Source organism: Vipera berus (genome assembly GCF_964194415.1).
Source record: "Vipera berus genome assembly, chromosome: 1".
NCBI classification, from domain to species: Eukaryota; Metazoa; Chordata; class Lepidosauria; order Squamata; family Viperidae; genus Vipera; species Vipera berus.
The window spans coordinates 553962-568819 of record NC_138202.1 but is presented as its reverse complement, the minus strand read 5'-3'; the positions used below and the strand labels follow the sequence as shown (position 1 = coordinate 568819).

The following is a 14858-nucleotide window of genomic DNA, read 5'->3' as shown; positions in this document are numbered from 1 at the left end:
GGCGTTTCCCGGGGCCGCGCTGGCTCAGCGGCGGAGGCGTGGAAGACGGGGAGGCCGGGCGAGCGCGGCGTCCTTGGCGCTCTCTCGGGCTTGCGGAGCTTTTGTTGAGCGTCCCGGTGACAGGTTAAGAGGTTAACTTGTTCTCCGGTTGGGTCATGAAACGTCTGGAAGGAAGCCGCCAGGACGCAGAGATTCTCTTGTGCAAAGTTTGTGCCAAGCTAGAAGAGCCAGACGCACAACCACCTTATCTGAAGTGACTCCTGCCTGACACCCCCCCCACACACACACACACATTTCACCACCCTTTGTTGATAAGGCTTGAAATCTTCTTTCCTGGCTCTGCTTTGTGCTTGGCCAGGAGGAAAGGGGGGGGGGGAATGAAAAAGTGGGAAGGGCCAGACACGGGAGACCCTCCCCTGGCAAGTAAGACCCTCTGCTCAGTCTCCTGGTTGAAGCCCCTTTGACCTAACCGGGTCTCCTGCCTTCCCACTTAGAATATTAAATTCCAGCAATTTAATTCCAGGCTCTGGCAATTTCAACTCCCTCTATCACTTCTTCTCTATTAGTAAGAATTAAGCCCAGTGTAGCTTTACGTCTAGTTCCCTCCTCCACCTTTTGGGTGACAAATTTGTCAGCTAGGTGGGTTAGGAATCTGTTTGATCTCCCGCTCACTGCAGAGTTTGTCTCTCAGCTGATATCTGGATAGTTGAAGTCTCCCATCACTACTGAGGTGTGCTTCCTACATACTGTTTGTTAACTGGTCGGCAAAGAGTCCATCTATTTCTTCTGATTGGTTGGGTGGCCTGTAGGATACCCCTATGGATGGCAATGTCACTTTTCCCCCTTTTATGGTGACCCATATAGATTCTGCAAGGGTTTTATCCTTCATCCGCTGCGTTTCTGTAGGAATGCAGTGTTCTCTTACATAGAGTGCAACTTAGTTTCAACTGATTTGCGCATTTTATTTAAAAAAGAGGTCTATAATTTTGGGGACCTGAGAGGGTCCCAAAACTGCCCCACTGACTAGAGTCCGTCCTTCCCTCTCTAGCCCTGCCCCACCAACCAAACCTTTCTTCTGGGTTTCACCCCCACAGCTGGGCTGCCGTTGCAGGGGCTGTTTGTCTTCGAGCGAAGACCGAATCGTGCAGAAAGTCACCTGGCTCTCTTCTCTCCACTCTTCGTTCCCAAAAAGAGCTCCGAGGCGCTGCCCAAAGTGGAAACGTTGCCGGTTCTGCACACCAAGGCCCTGGGGAAGGGCCCCCTTCTGCCCTCCCCCCTTTTTCTGTTGGGGGCACTGCAGATTGCGGTGGGCGAAGGGGACAAAACAGCTGGCATGAACTGCCCCGGGGCCAACCTGGGAAAGGAGCCTCAGGACGGACAGGGCACCCCCAGCTGCCCGGGGGTGGGCAGCCAGACCCATCCCATGCCATCAGGGTGGCATCACCCCCCACCGAGAGATTCCTCCAGTTGGGTCGAAGCTGGCCCTTCAGCCTTCCCAACGGTCAGTCCCGTGGTCACCCTTCGCCCTGACGGTCTTTGTCCCCTTCCTCTTTCCCTTCCCGCTTTGCCAGCCTGAGGGGCTTTCCCAAAGGGCAGCTGGGTCTGCCCTCCGGCGTCCGAATCCCATCCTCCACGGCCAGGGCTGGGCTTCGGGCCCCTGGTCAAAGAATCACGGAGGGCTCGCTCCAATCAGAGTCAAAGGTCTGGATCTGAGCCTTCAGATGGGAGAGCTTCTTCCTGAGATAGTCACAGCGCTCCTGCTTCTCCAGGAAGGACGGGTCCTGGGGGGGGGAGCGGGGGGGGAGTGGGGGGGGGAGAGAGGAAGGAGGATTGGCCTTGAGGCTGGGGCTGCCGGTGGCCTCGGAAGCATTTCGCCTCCCTATTTCTAACTCTTTTCTATTACAGGCAGTCCTGGCCTTATAACCAAAAATTTCTGTTGCTAAATGAGACAGCCATTAAGTGAGTTTTGCCCCATTTTACGACCTTTCTTGCCTCAGTTGTTAAGTGGACCACTGCAGTTGTTCAGTCACTAACACGGCTGTTAAGTGAATTTTGCTTCCCCATTGACTTTGCTTACAGAAGGTCGCAAAATGGGGTAACATGACCCGGGGACACTGCGACCGTCATAAATACGAGTCAGCTGTCAAGGGTCCGAATGTAAATCATGTGACCGTGGGGGTGCAGCAACGGTCATAAGTGCAAAAATTGGTCACAAGTCATTTTTTCAGTGCTGTTGTAACTTTGAATGCTCACTAAAGAAGAGACTGGACAGTTACTTGTCTGAGATGGTGTAGGACCATTCTCCTGCCTGACCAGTGGGCTGGACTAGAAGACCTCCAAGGTCCCTTCCTATTCTGTTCTATTCTATTCTATTCTATTCTATTCTATTCTATTCTATTCTATTCTATTCTATTCTATTCTATTCTATTCTATTCTATTCTATTCTATTCTATTCTATTCTATTCTATTCTATTCTAAACCATTGCAAGTTGAGAGCTACTTGTACCCTTGTCCCAGATGCAAAAAACAGCCTTGTGTTTTCACACGTTCAGGGTCTGCAGCCCCCAGACCCAAATAGGCCAGGAGCAACGGCACTGGACATTGCCCAAACCTGCCAAGGAGGAAGAAGGGCTGCCCTTTGCTCCTGCAGGAGGAGATAAGGCAGTTCCCCCACCCTCCATGGGAGACCCCCTCCCCATGAAACCCCAGCCATTGAGTAACTGGGAAAACAGGGGCCCCCCTTACCTTCTTCTTGCCTCTGTACGCCCGCCAGACAGCCGAGAGGCGGCTTTGCTCCTGCAGAGGAAAAGAGAGGTTCAGCTCCTTCAGAGAAGCCCAGAGACCCTTCCCCACAATTGCAGGTTCAGGAAGGGAGCCAGGGACCCATCCAGCCCCAGGCGGCCTCCCCCAGTCCCTTCGGGTCAGCAATGATGCAAACCCAAATGGGGCAGCCCCTTAGCAGAACCGCCCAGGGGAAGAACCGGGGGAGTGTGTGTGTCTGTGGGTCCAGCTCTGCCCTCCAAGCCTGGCCCACAGCCGCTGCCCAGAGGCACCCAGGGCCTCGCAGGCTCAGTGGGACGCAAAGGGGGCTGAGGGACCTGGCGGGGGGGGGGGAAGGCAGCTTTGCAAGTGTCCAGCAACCCTGTGAAGAAAAGAGCTGAATTTCCTGCCAGGGGGGGGGGAGTGAATGTGTTGAGTGCAATCACAAATCACAACTACACCTCCCTGCAGGTGCTCAGCCCCTGCCCCACAGAGGACCGCCCTCCCTCAGGGCATGGCCAGGAATCCATCTTCCTCTCAGCTGTTGCTTTCTGGATTTAATCCCTTTTTTGTAATTTTATTTGGGCTTCTGACCCCACCCCACCCGTCTGGAAGAGTGCCTCAAGTTCAAAGCCTATTGACCCATTTTTGACCCACAAAAACCATTTGGGGGGAAAACCCCTGAAATTGGCTTGGAATTGATACATTTCTCTCTGACTCGCTGCCTAACTAATTTTGCCCCGACTGATGAAGTGGCTTGGATGAGCAACCAAACGTCTCAGATTAACCAAGTTTGGTCCAGTTGCCGTGATTCAACCTTTTGCTATGATTCCTCGCCGGCCTGTGGATCCGGCAGCTGAGTCTGAGGAATTAGAGGAGGAGGAGGAGGGGCCTGGAGTGACATCAGAGTCAGAGGAAGGCTCAGAGGAGCTCCAAGACTTACAGTCGGACGAGGAGCCCGGCCCCTCTACTCGCGCTCAGGCTGAGACACGGCTGTGCCTGAGTTGGACCATGATGAAGCACAGCTGGGACAAATCCAGGATGCACGAAAGCGCCGGCAAGAGAAGCGAGTAGGACAGAGGAAGGCAATGGGGCGGCTCCAAAGGCTAAGGAGAAGGGATTAGGAAGCCAGGCCTAGGCTGCATTAGAAAAGGGAAGGTGTGGGAGGAGCCGGTTGCCAAAGGCAAACATTCGTGTTGAGGATCTGTGTTTCTGTGGACTGTGTTTGTTTGCCTTGGCACATTGACTCAGGTCCGTGAGAACAAAAGGGGTTGTTTTTTTCTTGCGGTTCCTGCCTGTTTCTTGGAAGAGGGGTTTCTCCTTGCGAGGATAACAAGGGCTCACCTAGGCCGGGACAGAACACCTTTGGACACCTTTGGCCTGGATAATTCACTGGCATATCCAGAGCAGGTGAGGAGATTGGCTGCTTTTCAGGTGCGAATGGCTGCGGTAGGCATGGAGGGTGCTGTATTCTGCATGTTAGAAGCTGGTCCTGGTCCGTATTTGGAAAAGCTCTTTTGAAAACATGTTATCTCCTTTAGATTTTATGATTTACTGACCCTCTCCTTTTTTATAACTTAAATAAAGTTTGATGTTCTCTACTCCACTGGACTAAGGCTCCTATGTCACTCTTCTGTGAGATCGCTAGCACAGAGGTCCCCAACCTTGGCCACTTGAAGTCCACAAGTCTTAAAGTGGCCATGGTTGGAGAGCCCTGCTTTCCCGAATAACAGAGTTGGGAGGGACCGTGGAAGTTTTAAACCGCCTGCTCAAGCAGGAAACCCTATACCATTTCGGACAAATGGCTGTCCAGTCTCCTCTTAAAAACCTCCAGTGTTGGAGCATCCACAGCTTCTGGAGGCAGGTTGTTCCACTGGTTAATTGTTCTAACTGTCAGGAAATTTCTCCTTACTTCCGGGTTGCTTCTCTCCTTGTTGAGTTTCCATCCGTTGCTTCTTGTCCTGCCTTCAGGGGCTTTGGAGAATAGCTTGACTGCCTCTTCTTTGGGGCAGCCCCTGAGATACAGGAACACTGCTATCCTGTCCCCCCCTGGTCCTTCTCTTCCTTAAACTAGACAGACCCAATTCCAGCAACCGTTCCTTATATGTTTTAGCCTCCAGTCCCCTGATCATCTTTGTAGCTCTTCTCTGTACTCTTTCTAGAGTCTCAGCTTATTTTTTTTACATCGTGGAGACCAAAACTGGTCCACATTTTGAGCAGCTCAGCAAATACAGACTTGCGTTTTAGGGAGACCTTTATTTGCCCTATCCTAAAGCACTAGGAAATTGCTCCTAATGTGCTATAATTATTTAGAGGAGGGTCCTAATTGTCTGGCGGACACATGCAAAGGCTGACCTCTCTATTCTGCAGCTGGGCTGGCAATCTGGACATCAGGGCCTCCAGCTCTTTAAATCTCTGCCTCGTGGCGTGGATTTCACAGAAGAGCGCCTGGTACTCCAGATATTGGTCCTTGAAGATGGCCTTGTACTTCTCCCGCTCGGCCGGACTCCCAACGGCCGGGTACCTCCTGTCCGGAGGAGAGAAAGGAAAGGGTCAACATGAAAGCAAACCCTGCTTTTGGGGAGACTAATTCCATTTCTGCAGTTAACCCCACCTGAATCTCAGAGAGTTCCAGGGCTGGGAGGGGGGCATCTGAGACACCCCCCCAGAGAGCTTGATACTGCAGTTTCCGGGGGGTGGGGCTGGTTGCAGGCAGAACTAGCCAGGTGCAGCGCAGTGGGGAGCTGCAGAAAAGACTGGAATTGGGCAGAGAGTCCAGGCTGGCTGGCATAGACTCCGGAGGTGGGCACCCGCGCAGCCTCCTTCCTTCCAGGGCACCTTGAAACATTCCCCCCCCCCCCCGCTCAGTTCCAGAGGATATTAAGCCCTGGGGGCTTCCCAGGCAGACCCCAGATGGCAGGGAGGGTTTAGGAAAACCTCTTGATTCCCTCCGGTGGTCCCTGAATCACCACTGGCCAATGGCTTATGAGTACCATCTGCAGGGGTCTCCAACCTTGGCGACTTCAAGACCTCAACTCCCAGAATTCCCCAGCCAGCGTGGGGAAAGTTGCCAAGGCTGGATGCCCCCGCTTTAGGCCAGAGAGTTTTTGATACTTGCATCAAACCAGTTCCCCCTTAATTAACTTGCATTGCTCCAGAATTTAAAATATCTTTCCTCTTTGGCTGATAACAGTGAAAAAAGTGGCTGAAATAAACCAAAGTAAGGGCAGACCCAAAACTAACTCTCTCTCTCTCTCTTTTTCCGGTACTTACACAATATAATCGGGGACGATAAGCGGTTTGGGGTTATGGCCCACCGGGATGGCCCCGTTCAGCACCTCGGGGCCTCCTTCCTCCGAGAACATGACGCGCTTGGAGACCCGGTCGGCTGGACGCCTCTCGCCCAGAGGGATCCTCCGGTGCTCAGGGGAACCGCCTTGCAGGACAACCGGCTTCGGCTGGGGGGGGGGAGACAAGTCTCAATATGCCCTCCTCATCAGGAGGAGATGACGACCCCTGCAGCCTTCTTAGCCCCAGTCCTTTGCACCCGGGGTCAGATTCGCAGCCGAGGTGCCTGTTTGTTCATGGGGAAAGCGGGGGAGTCCCCACTTCTGGGCAACAGGTGACCTGAGGGGGGGGGCTGCCTGGTTCCACTGAATACACTGGGAATTGTTTGCATTGAATCAAATACTTTTTTTTAAAAAAAATCCCATTTATATCCCACCCTTCTCCGAAGACTCAGGGCGGCTTACAATTTAAAGCACAAATCAATGTGCTTAGCAATACTTTATTTGGCCTGGTGTGATTAGACACACAAGAAATTTATCTCCAGTACAGAAGCTTTCGGTGAGAAGGAGAAGGAGAAGGAGAAGGAAGGAGGAGGAGGAGGAGGAGACCAATAAGAGGGGAAGTTAAGAAGATAATAAGAAGGACAAATAATAATAATGCAAGAGCCACACTACGTGGACTAGTAATTAATAGACATTAAGCAGCTCTGAGAGAACTGGCTGTTCGGCAGAGAGACGGCCCGGGGTAAAAGCCGTCTTTGTGTCTAGTTGTTTTGGCGTGCAGCTGATGTCCAGGATACGAGGGGTCTGCAGGGGTCTCCCTCTGACCTGGGCAGTATGCAGGTCTCCATGCACATCGCACAATCTCTCCCACACGGGGTGTGTGTGTGTGTGTGTGTGTGTGTGTGTGTGTGAGGGCTGCCACCCACCCAGGTCTCTTCCACCAATTTCCCTCCCTAAAGATGCCGACACCCAGGAGGGCAATCAGGAGCCCCTGCGAATCTCCCGGAAGGTGGAGATCCCCCCCGCCCCATCTATGCCCCATCCAGCAAAACCCCCCTCCACTGACCCCCCCCCCCTTTTCCAGAGGGGTCTTACCAGGAGCAACATCCTCCGGGCTGCTTCGTGCCGCCACATCTTGAGGGAGACTACGGAGCCCATCAGGTAGAGCGCAGTGGTGAGGAAGAGGAAGGTCGTGGCGGCCACCTGCCCCCCTTCGACCCGGCACAGAGCCGTGAGGAGGGGGCCGTAGGCGAAGGCAGAGTAGCAGAGCCCTCCCCGGTTGAGGTCGTTGACGTAGGCGATGGCGGCCGCCAGGTAGAGCAGGAACATGGACAGGTTGAGGGCAAACTCGGCCAGGGGCCACCAGTGGGAGCGGAGGAGGATGGCCCTGTAGTGCACGGTCACCCCCAGGGCCAGCAGGATGACCGTCAGCAGCCACACCAGGCTGACCACCACCAGCACAAACGGGGTCATTGGGACGGAGGATCCGTAGTCCGTGCCGGGGAAGCCATCGCCATAAAACTGGGACCACTGATAGTCCTTCTGGATGTAGGCCGCCGTGCAGGCGAAGACCGTCCCGCCCAGAAGGAGCTCCAGCCCGCCCAACAGCCGCAGGAGGCCAGGCCAGGACTTCAGGTGGGCGTATTTGTGGTCTCCATAAGCCTCCAGCTTCTCCTCATACGCCGGAGGAGCTGGGGAGGCCCCACCGTGGCTAGCGACAGCCGTGGTCTTTCCGGACGTGGAAGAGGAGGTGGCATCTGAGAGGGCTTCTTTACCATCTCCCTCAGCCTTCCTCTCGCTACTGGTGGAACCGTCCCCCCCAGCCAGGTGGGTTCTCCGAGGACCCTCCCAAACTGGTGGGGGGGCTGGGAATCCCAGGGGGTGGGCCCAGGGAGAGGGTTCTTGCGGGGGCCACCTCCACCACGACCTGAAGGCGTTCTTCCAGGAGGGAGGAAAGAAACGCCGGATGGGCTTCAGAGACGGCCCCCCTGGCTCCTGAGGTCCGTCGGGGAAGGCTGGCCAGGCTGGCCATTGGGGGGCACCAGGTGGGGAAGCACAGCTGCGTCCAGAACTGGGGGTCCTCGGTGCCCCTGGGTGGGGAGGGCTGGAGGGAAGGCATGGGTCTGCCCCCAGGCCCACCAGAGGCTCCCTCGCCGCCCCGGCTGAGAGAGGCTTCTCAACGGCCATTGATTCCCACACACACAATCCAGGCACCACCACGAAGTCTCCTGTGAGGAGGGGGTCTCTCTCTCTGCCCCCCCCCTTGTCCCTCGCAGCTTGGCTTGAGTCTCGTCCTCAGGGCTGAACGGCTGATTTGGAAAAGAAGAAACAACGCAAAGGTGGATCCTAGCAGGGAGATCCTTCCTTGAGCCCAACCAAATTGAGAAAAAAGAAAGAAAGAAATCAGCCTTCTTGGTGACGTCGCCTTTAAGAAAAACCTACAAACTTCCTTCTGTGCTTGCTGGCCTTCTCCCCAACTTCCTGCCTCAACTTTTAGCGTCTGCCTTTAAACCTGGCTCTCCGGCGGACTCAGAGCTAAATAATGGGGCTGTGCCCAATGAGGTGGCTGTTGGGCTTAGGATCGGGGCCACCCGTCGGTTGGAAAGGGGGGATCTGACTCCCCCAGGAGGGACCCCCCCCCCCACACCCGCCCGCCTCCTCCAGGCAGGGGAGGCAAGGCAGGGGCAGAGCTGGCCTGGCCCCATCCAAAGGCCCGGAGATGGGAAGGCAGCCGGCAGTGCCCATTGTGCCAATTCCCAGTCCTTGCCCAGCTCCACACCTGGCACCTCCTGGCAAAGGCCGACTTGGCTGCTTTCCGGACAAGGGCGCCGATTGTGCCGGCCGCCCCAAGTCGGTTCGTTTGCTCAGGGGAGGCTGACGAAGGAGAGTGGGGGCTTTGGAAAACGAGAGGCATGGGGGGGCATCCTCCTCTCCTGGGCCCCCAACCTGCCCAGCGTGTGCTCCAGTAGTTGGTCTGTGCCTGCCCCGGGGACCCCCCCCCGGGGAAAGATCTCACCCATGGCTTTGCCCATCTGCTCTGTCGCCATCTGACCTTTGATCCCTCTGCCAGGCCCCACTGCCCAGCGGAAGATCTCGGAGGAGAGAGACCCCTCTGGCTGCTCCTTCTCAGTCCACCTCCAGATGTTCATCTTCAATTCCCCCCCCAGCGACACACAGCTGGAGGACCCCGTGCTTGGACCCTTCCCTCCCCTGGACAGCCCCCCCTACCTTCCGCTTGCCTGCAGTTCCCTCTCCGGAGGGGAAGGCGGTGTGGGGGATCCGGGCCGGGCCAAGCCCACTTCACAGGGTCAGCCAGGAAACCGGCTGCATCCTCCTCCCTTCCGCCCAGCCGGGACGGGCTCCGGTCCGCTGGGGCCCTGCCGGCTGTGGCGCAGGGAGAGAGCCGGGCTCCAAGTGGGCATCTTATCGGGCTCCCTGGAGCTTAATGATTAACTGCAGCCCGGCCAGGAGGCTGCCCGGGAGGAAAGTGCCAGGCCCGGAGCAGGGCAGGGCGAGGGGCAGCTGGGCAGGAGCCCCCGAAGGAGCCCGAAGTTCCCCATTTCACTGCAGGCCCACGGGGCAGTGCCCAAGGGGTCTCCACGGCATGGATCTTAGGATCCCTGGTCTGGAAGGCAGGCAGGAGAAACACACACACACACACACGTTTTGCATTAGGACCCTTGCCTAATGGGAAGGGTCGGTGGGAAAGTCATTGGCAGCAGGACTGGTGTTTTTCATCTTTTCACAGGGGCTGGCAAGGGCACAAAACCACACACCTGACGTCAGACTTTAAGCTGCACAGAAAGATACAAGCTCTGATTTGAAAGACCCACATTTATAAATGGGGAAAGGAGGCGTGCTTGCACACACACACACACACACACACACAAAGGCCCCAGCCCTGACTACAGCCCCTCCACAGCTCAACTGCCAAGATATTGAGACTCCACAAGCGGCAGTGAATGAGTTAAAGGGCACAAGAGCTGGATTTTCCCACCTGGTGGTGCCCTTTCCTCCTGGCGCCTGAGGGAAGTGCTTAATCTATCGAATGCTCCCTCCAGGGCTGGCATGAGCCCGGTCTCTGGGCACGTGAAGCAGGGCAGAACAGCACAGGCTCTTCGTGCCAAGACTGATTGAGAACTTGAACCCAGAGCCGATCTCATTGCTGGGCTTCCAGGAAGAAGTGATCAGCCGGCAGTTAATTTGCATGCCATTTTCATGCAAATTTAAACAGTCTGTATGTAAATCTTTCTGAATGTCTGCCCAGCAGCTGGTAAGGTGTGAAACGGCACTTGGCACCATTAAAAACAAACAAAACATTAACACTACTTTAGATTCATAATGCCTTTGGCGTAAATCACTGTTGTGAGTAAAACGTTTAGAACAGATTAGAGCGGGAAGGGACCTTGGAGGTCTTCTAGTCCAGCCCCCTTCATGGCTGTCCGGCCTCTTCTTAAAAATCTTCTTGATGTACACCATTAAAAGAAATAAAATTCTCAGCCCCGAGTAGGAAAAAAACACGACACAGAGACCTTTAAAGTGTTTATTTAGAAATGATATCCTGTTCTGGAGCCTTAAAAGGGCTTGCATAAAAAATTAAAAACGGAACCGGCTCCCAAATCATAGATCAATGTGCAAAATAAAATGGCAAATCTATTTTAGTGCTTCCTGCCCAGCTCTTTACAACTAACTCCTGAGAGGCTGTTTCGCTTATTGCCCGGAGAGACTGCGGTTGGCTTTAAGGTGGCCGTCTGAATGTTTTGGAGGCTTCGCCAGGGACTCCTTAAACCATAACTCCTGTACGGATCTCTCTTCCTGTAAATAGTCTGGGTTGCCTGTTAAGACAAGGATGGCGCAGGGAACCAATACACAAGAAATTATTCATATGGCAGGTTCATAAGCATTCCTGGCAGTCCTCAACTTAATGACCGTTATTGGGACTAGAATTTCTGTAAGTAAGCAAGCCAGTTTTGATTTTACGACCTTTTGCCACGGCTGTCAAACAAACCACTGTGGTTATTAAGCAAATTACATGGTCATTAAGAGGATCTCCCGTTGACTTTGCTCCTCGGAAGCCAGCTGGGGAAGTCATAAATGGCTTTAGGATGCCACCAATTGCTGAGTGCCCAGATTTTGATTATGGGGATGCTGTGACAGTCATAAGTGCGAGAACTAGTCGTAAATCACTTTTCTTCCAGTGTCGTTGTAACTTTGAGGGGTTGCTAAACAATGGTTGTAAATTGAGGGCTGCCTGAACATGAATCAACTCTCAAATCATTTTCGTATCATAATAATTTCTCATTATAATCAGGCAGGAAATATAAAACACCGCGGAAAAGTATGATTACATGTGCACCAATTACAGAACGCTGCAAAGTGTGCGGTTGTGTTAGCTTAGTGCGTTTCTATTTCACACGAGGCTAAAAAACAAATTTGCAAACTTTATCTTGGTGTGATTTGATTTCAATGAGATCTTTTGGGTGTAATTCAAGGGTCCTGAACCTCGGAAACTTTTAAGACTTTAAATCCACAAGTCTTAAAGTCGACAAGGTTGAGGACCCCTGGTGTAATTAGGGATCTCAGCGTATAAGGGGCGGGGGGGAGGCGCAGATACCCCAGAAGCGCCATTGAAGCAAAGAGAAACTCTTTCCTTGCCATCCTTAAACTTGCGGTTTGCCAGGATGCCCAAGGAGCCGGCTTGGCCAGGATTTCAAACCGATTTCACCCCAATCCACCTTTTCCAGACTGGGGTGCAGGCGGAACACGGCTGCCTTTCCGGTTACATTCTTCCCGTTTACGCGACGCCCTTCTGGACCCCAAAAGTATCAAAATGCATAGAAAAGTATTCATCAGAATCAAACTCATATATATATATATAAAATTGTGTACTCATGAAATAAGCCTCTAAAAATATTTCGGTGTGACTTTATAAAACAGACCGATGCGGAAAGCAAGAGACAGAGAGGAAAGGAGCGAAGCCTTGGCGATGGGTATCACGAACGGTATCAGCCAAGGCTTTCCCTGGCACGGATGGGACAAAAAGGGGAGGGTCTCCGAGCGAGTTGCTTCCTGCCCAAGGTGGGGGGGGGAGGTTAATAGGGCCGGCTGCCTTAATGGTTCAAACTGGAGCCCTAGGGGAAAACAAACCAGTTCATTCCCTTTTTGGGAAATTGTGATCTAGGAAGGAGCCAGAAGGAATCTGTGAATCTAGTCAGCTGACCCCCCCAACTACATACCTCTTCCTGGGAATTTTAGGAGCAAATCTGTGCAGGCGTTTCATCTCCTGTGGGTGACCCCCCCAAAAAAAAATACCTGATGTTCACCCTCTGCTCCGGTAACTGACCCTCAAAATCCCAATTCAAATCCAGCTGTTGCATGGAGGCTGCTGTGAAGGATTTGATGGTTGCCCCAATCCTGTGGACAGCTGGGTGAGTGACCCCCCCCTTTCACCATCAGCCGAGCCTCTGCTGTCGGCAACTGACAAGGACAGGAGATCCCCCCAAACAGGGCAGATCCCCAAACAGGGGCGGGCGGGGGGAGTTTTCTATGCGAAAGAAGCCAAAAGGGTTAAAATTGTGTTTCCTGGGAGGAGTGGGGGATGTGAGTGTGTGTGAGAGGGAGATTGTGTGCTGGGATAGTCCAGCTAGGTTTTAGGTCCCCCAGAGGGATTGTGAACATGCAGGTTTTCTAAATCCAGTCAGCAATGAAACGAGGGTCCAGGGTTGGCTTTGGGGGGTGGGGTGCAGGCCAGGCTCCAGCCCAGAGCAGGGAGACCCTTTTAGAGGACCCACCAACCCAGCAAGGCCAAGGCCACGTCCCCTCGCCCTGACTCAGCCCAGACAAACGCACCCGACACTTTCAGGCAGCAAAATGCCTTTCTGGGGGCAACTCAAAAGGACCTGACTGCCAAGCCTCGCTCATTTTTCAGACAACCTACAAAACCGGACACTTGGTTCCTGTAACGTATTCGACTTAAACAAGAACGCAACACACACACACACACACACACACACAAAGGACATTGTTATTCTAGGCTTGTGCTGGGCTTCTCAGGCCCCAACAACACTCCACCCCGAGAGGCCGGACATCCACCCACCCCCATCCCCAATCGCAGGCCCAGCCCTCCCCAAAGGTCGCAGGCAAAGCCTCCCACAGCAGCCCCTTCCTCGCCCTCTCACCCCATTAAGGACCCCTTGGAAAACTAAAAGTGCCCATTTCCTGCTAACACAGTTGCTCCTGTCCACCCCCACCCCCCTCCGCCCGGTGGAGATTGGAATGGAAAAGCATAAAATAAACATTCTAAGAGAAATAAAGAAAATGCTATCTGTTTTCTGTCACTTGAAGGGGCCGAAAATATTGAAGATTTAAGGCAGGGGACTTCAAACTTGGCCCTTTTATGACTTGTGGACTTCAACTCCCAGAATTCCTCAGCCAGACAAGCTGGCTGAGGAATTCTGGGAGTTGAAGTCCACAAGTCATAAAGGGCCAAGTCTGAAGACCCCTGTCTTAATGTGATTAAAATGAAGCCTCAGATAGGACCACTGTTTCTCAGTCCTAGCAACTGGAAGATGTATGGACTTCAATTCCCAGAAGTCCCCATGCTGGGAGATTCTGGGAATTGAGGTCCGCAAGTCTTCAAGTGGCTAAGATCCAGAGAGAGACCTTACAGATGCCAGTCAATTGGGATTAGGGCTTGTAATGGATCAACCACTAGAGGGCAGCAAAGGGTTACAATTTGAATTTAGGTGGGTTTTTTTTCCCCCCTACTGGGTTCCTTGCTGATGGTGTGGAGTAGGGAAGGTTTGCAGGGAAAAGGGGCAAAAAACCAAGCTGAGAAGCTCCGTGGTTCCTCTCCTAGGCAATAGCGTGGCTGCCTGCCTGCCTGCCTTTTGTGGGTTGCCTGGATTGGGCATCTCGGATCGGATGGATGCGGCGTCGTCCTGGGGTTCGAAAGGCACCCAACTTGATCCGGTTTCAGCAGAGCTTCCTTTTCCCAAGAATTTATATCTGACTGTCCCTTGCTGGGAGACCCCTTAGAAATAAGGGGAGGGGAGGTATACTCACAGCCATTAGCCACAATGCCCCACCACGCAGCTGGGCTTTGGCCAGGGTTGGGGGCCACTGAACTGAACTGGGATTGAATTAAAGGGGACCTGGAGGACTGGGGGGGGGGCGGGGCTGGCTGGCCATCCCATTTCAGAAGCAGGAAGACCCTCCTCCATTTTAAAAAGAAGTTTTAACTTTGATCAGACTGTTCCACAAAGCCTTGTGGCTGATTCTCACAATACATTCAGTCCTAAACCCAGGTGATCAAGCCTTAATTGCTGCATTCCTGTCACAGACAATGCCCAAGTAAGAAACCCTGTTATGGCTTACATTGATGGCTTTAGTTCACACACACCAGGAGCGAACCAGGCTTCCCCCCACCCCCACCCATAGAGTCCCCCTCTGCCCCATCTCCTTTCAGCCTGGTCAGTTATGCGAAGGAGGGAGGCCCAGCACTGGAGGCATTCAAGGAGAGACTGGACAGCCACTTGCTTGAAATGGTACATAAACTCTCATGCAAGGAGTTGGACTAGATGACCTCCAAGGTCCCTTCCAACTCCGTTATTCTGTTCTATGGAGTGAAGTGGGACTGTAAGAAAACTGCAGGCGGGGAAGTGAGACGCTCAGGAAGCCTTCTCGCTGAGGAACAGGGACTGGATCAGGATTTGGGTTGCATGCGGGGGGGGGGGCACAGAGGGAGGGAGTCCAAAATGAGCTTAGGGGCTATTGCATCATTTTTTAAAAAAGGAAATGTCATCTGCC

General features: G+C 53.5%; 1 protein-coding gene across 1 annotated transcript; it reads right to left on the bottom strand.

Annotated features, from left to right (window-relative positions):
- Nucleotides 1–1661: 1661 nt before the first annotated feature.
- OCEL1 (occludin/ELL domain containing 1) lies at nt 1662–8237 on the bottom strand (the record flags this gene model as incomplete). Its single annotated transcript, XM_081314788.1, has 5 exons — nt 1662–1781; nt 2746–2796; nt 5116–5287; nt 6034–6218; nt 7146–8237. The coding sequence occupies 5 exons, from the start codon at nt 8235–8237 to the stop codon at nt 1662–1664; spliced, it is 1620 nt and encodes a 539-aa protein (XP_081170914.1).
- Nucleotides 8238–14858: the final 6621 nt, after the last annotated feature.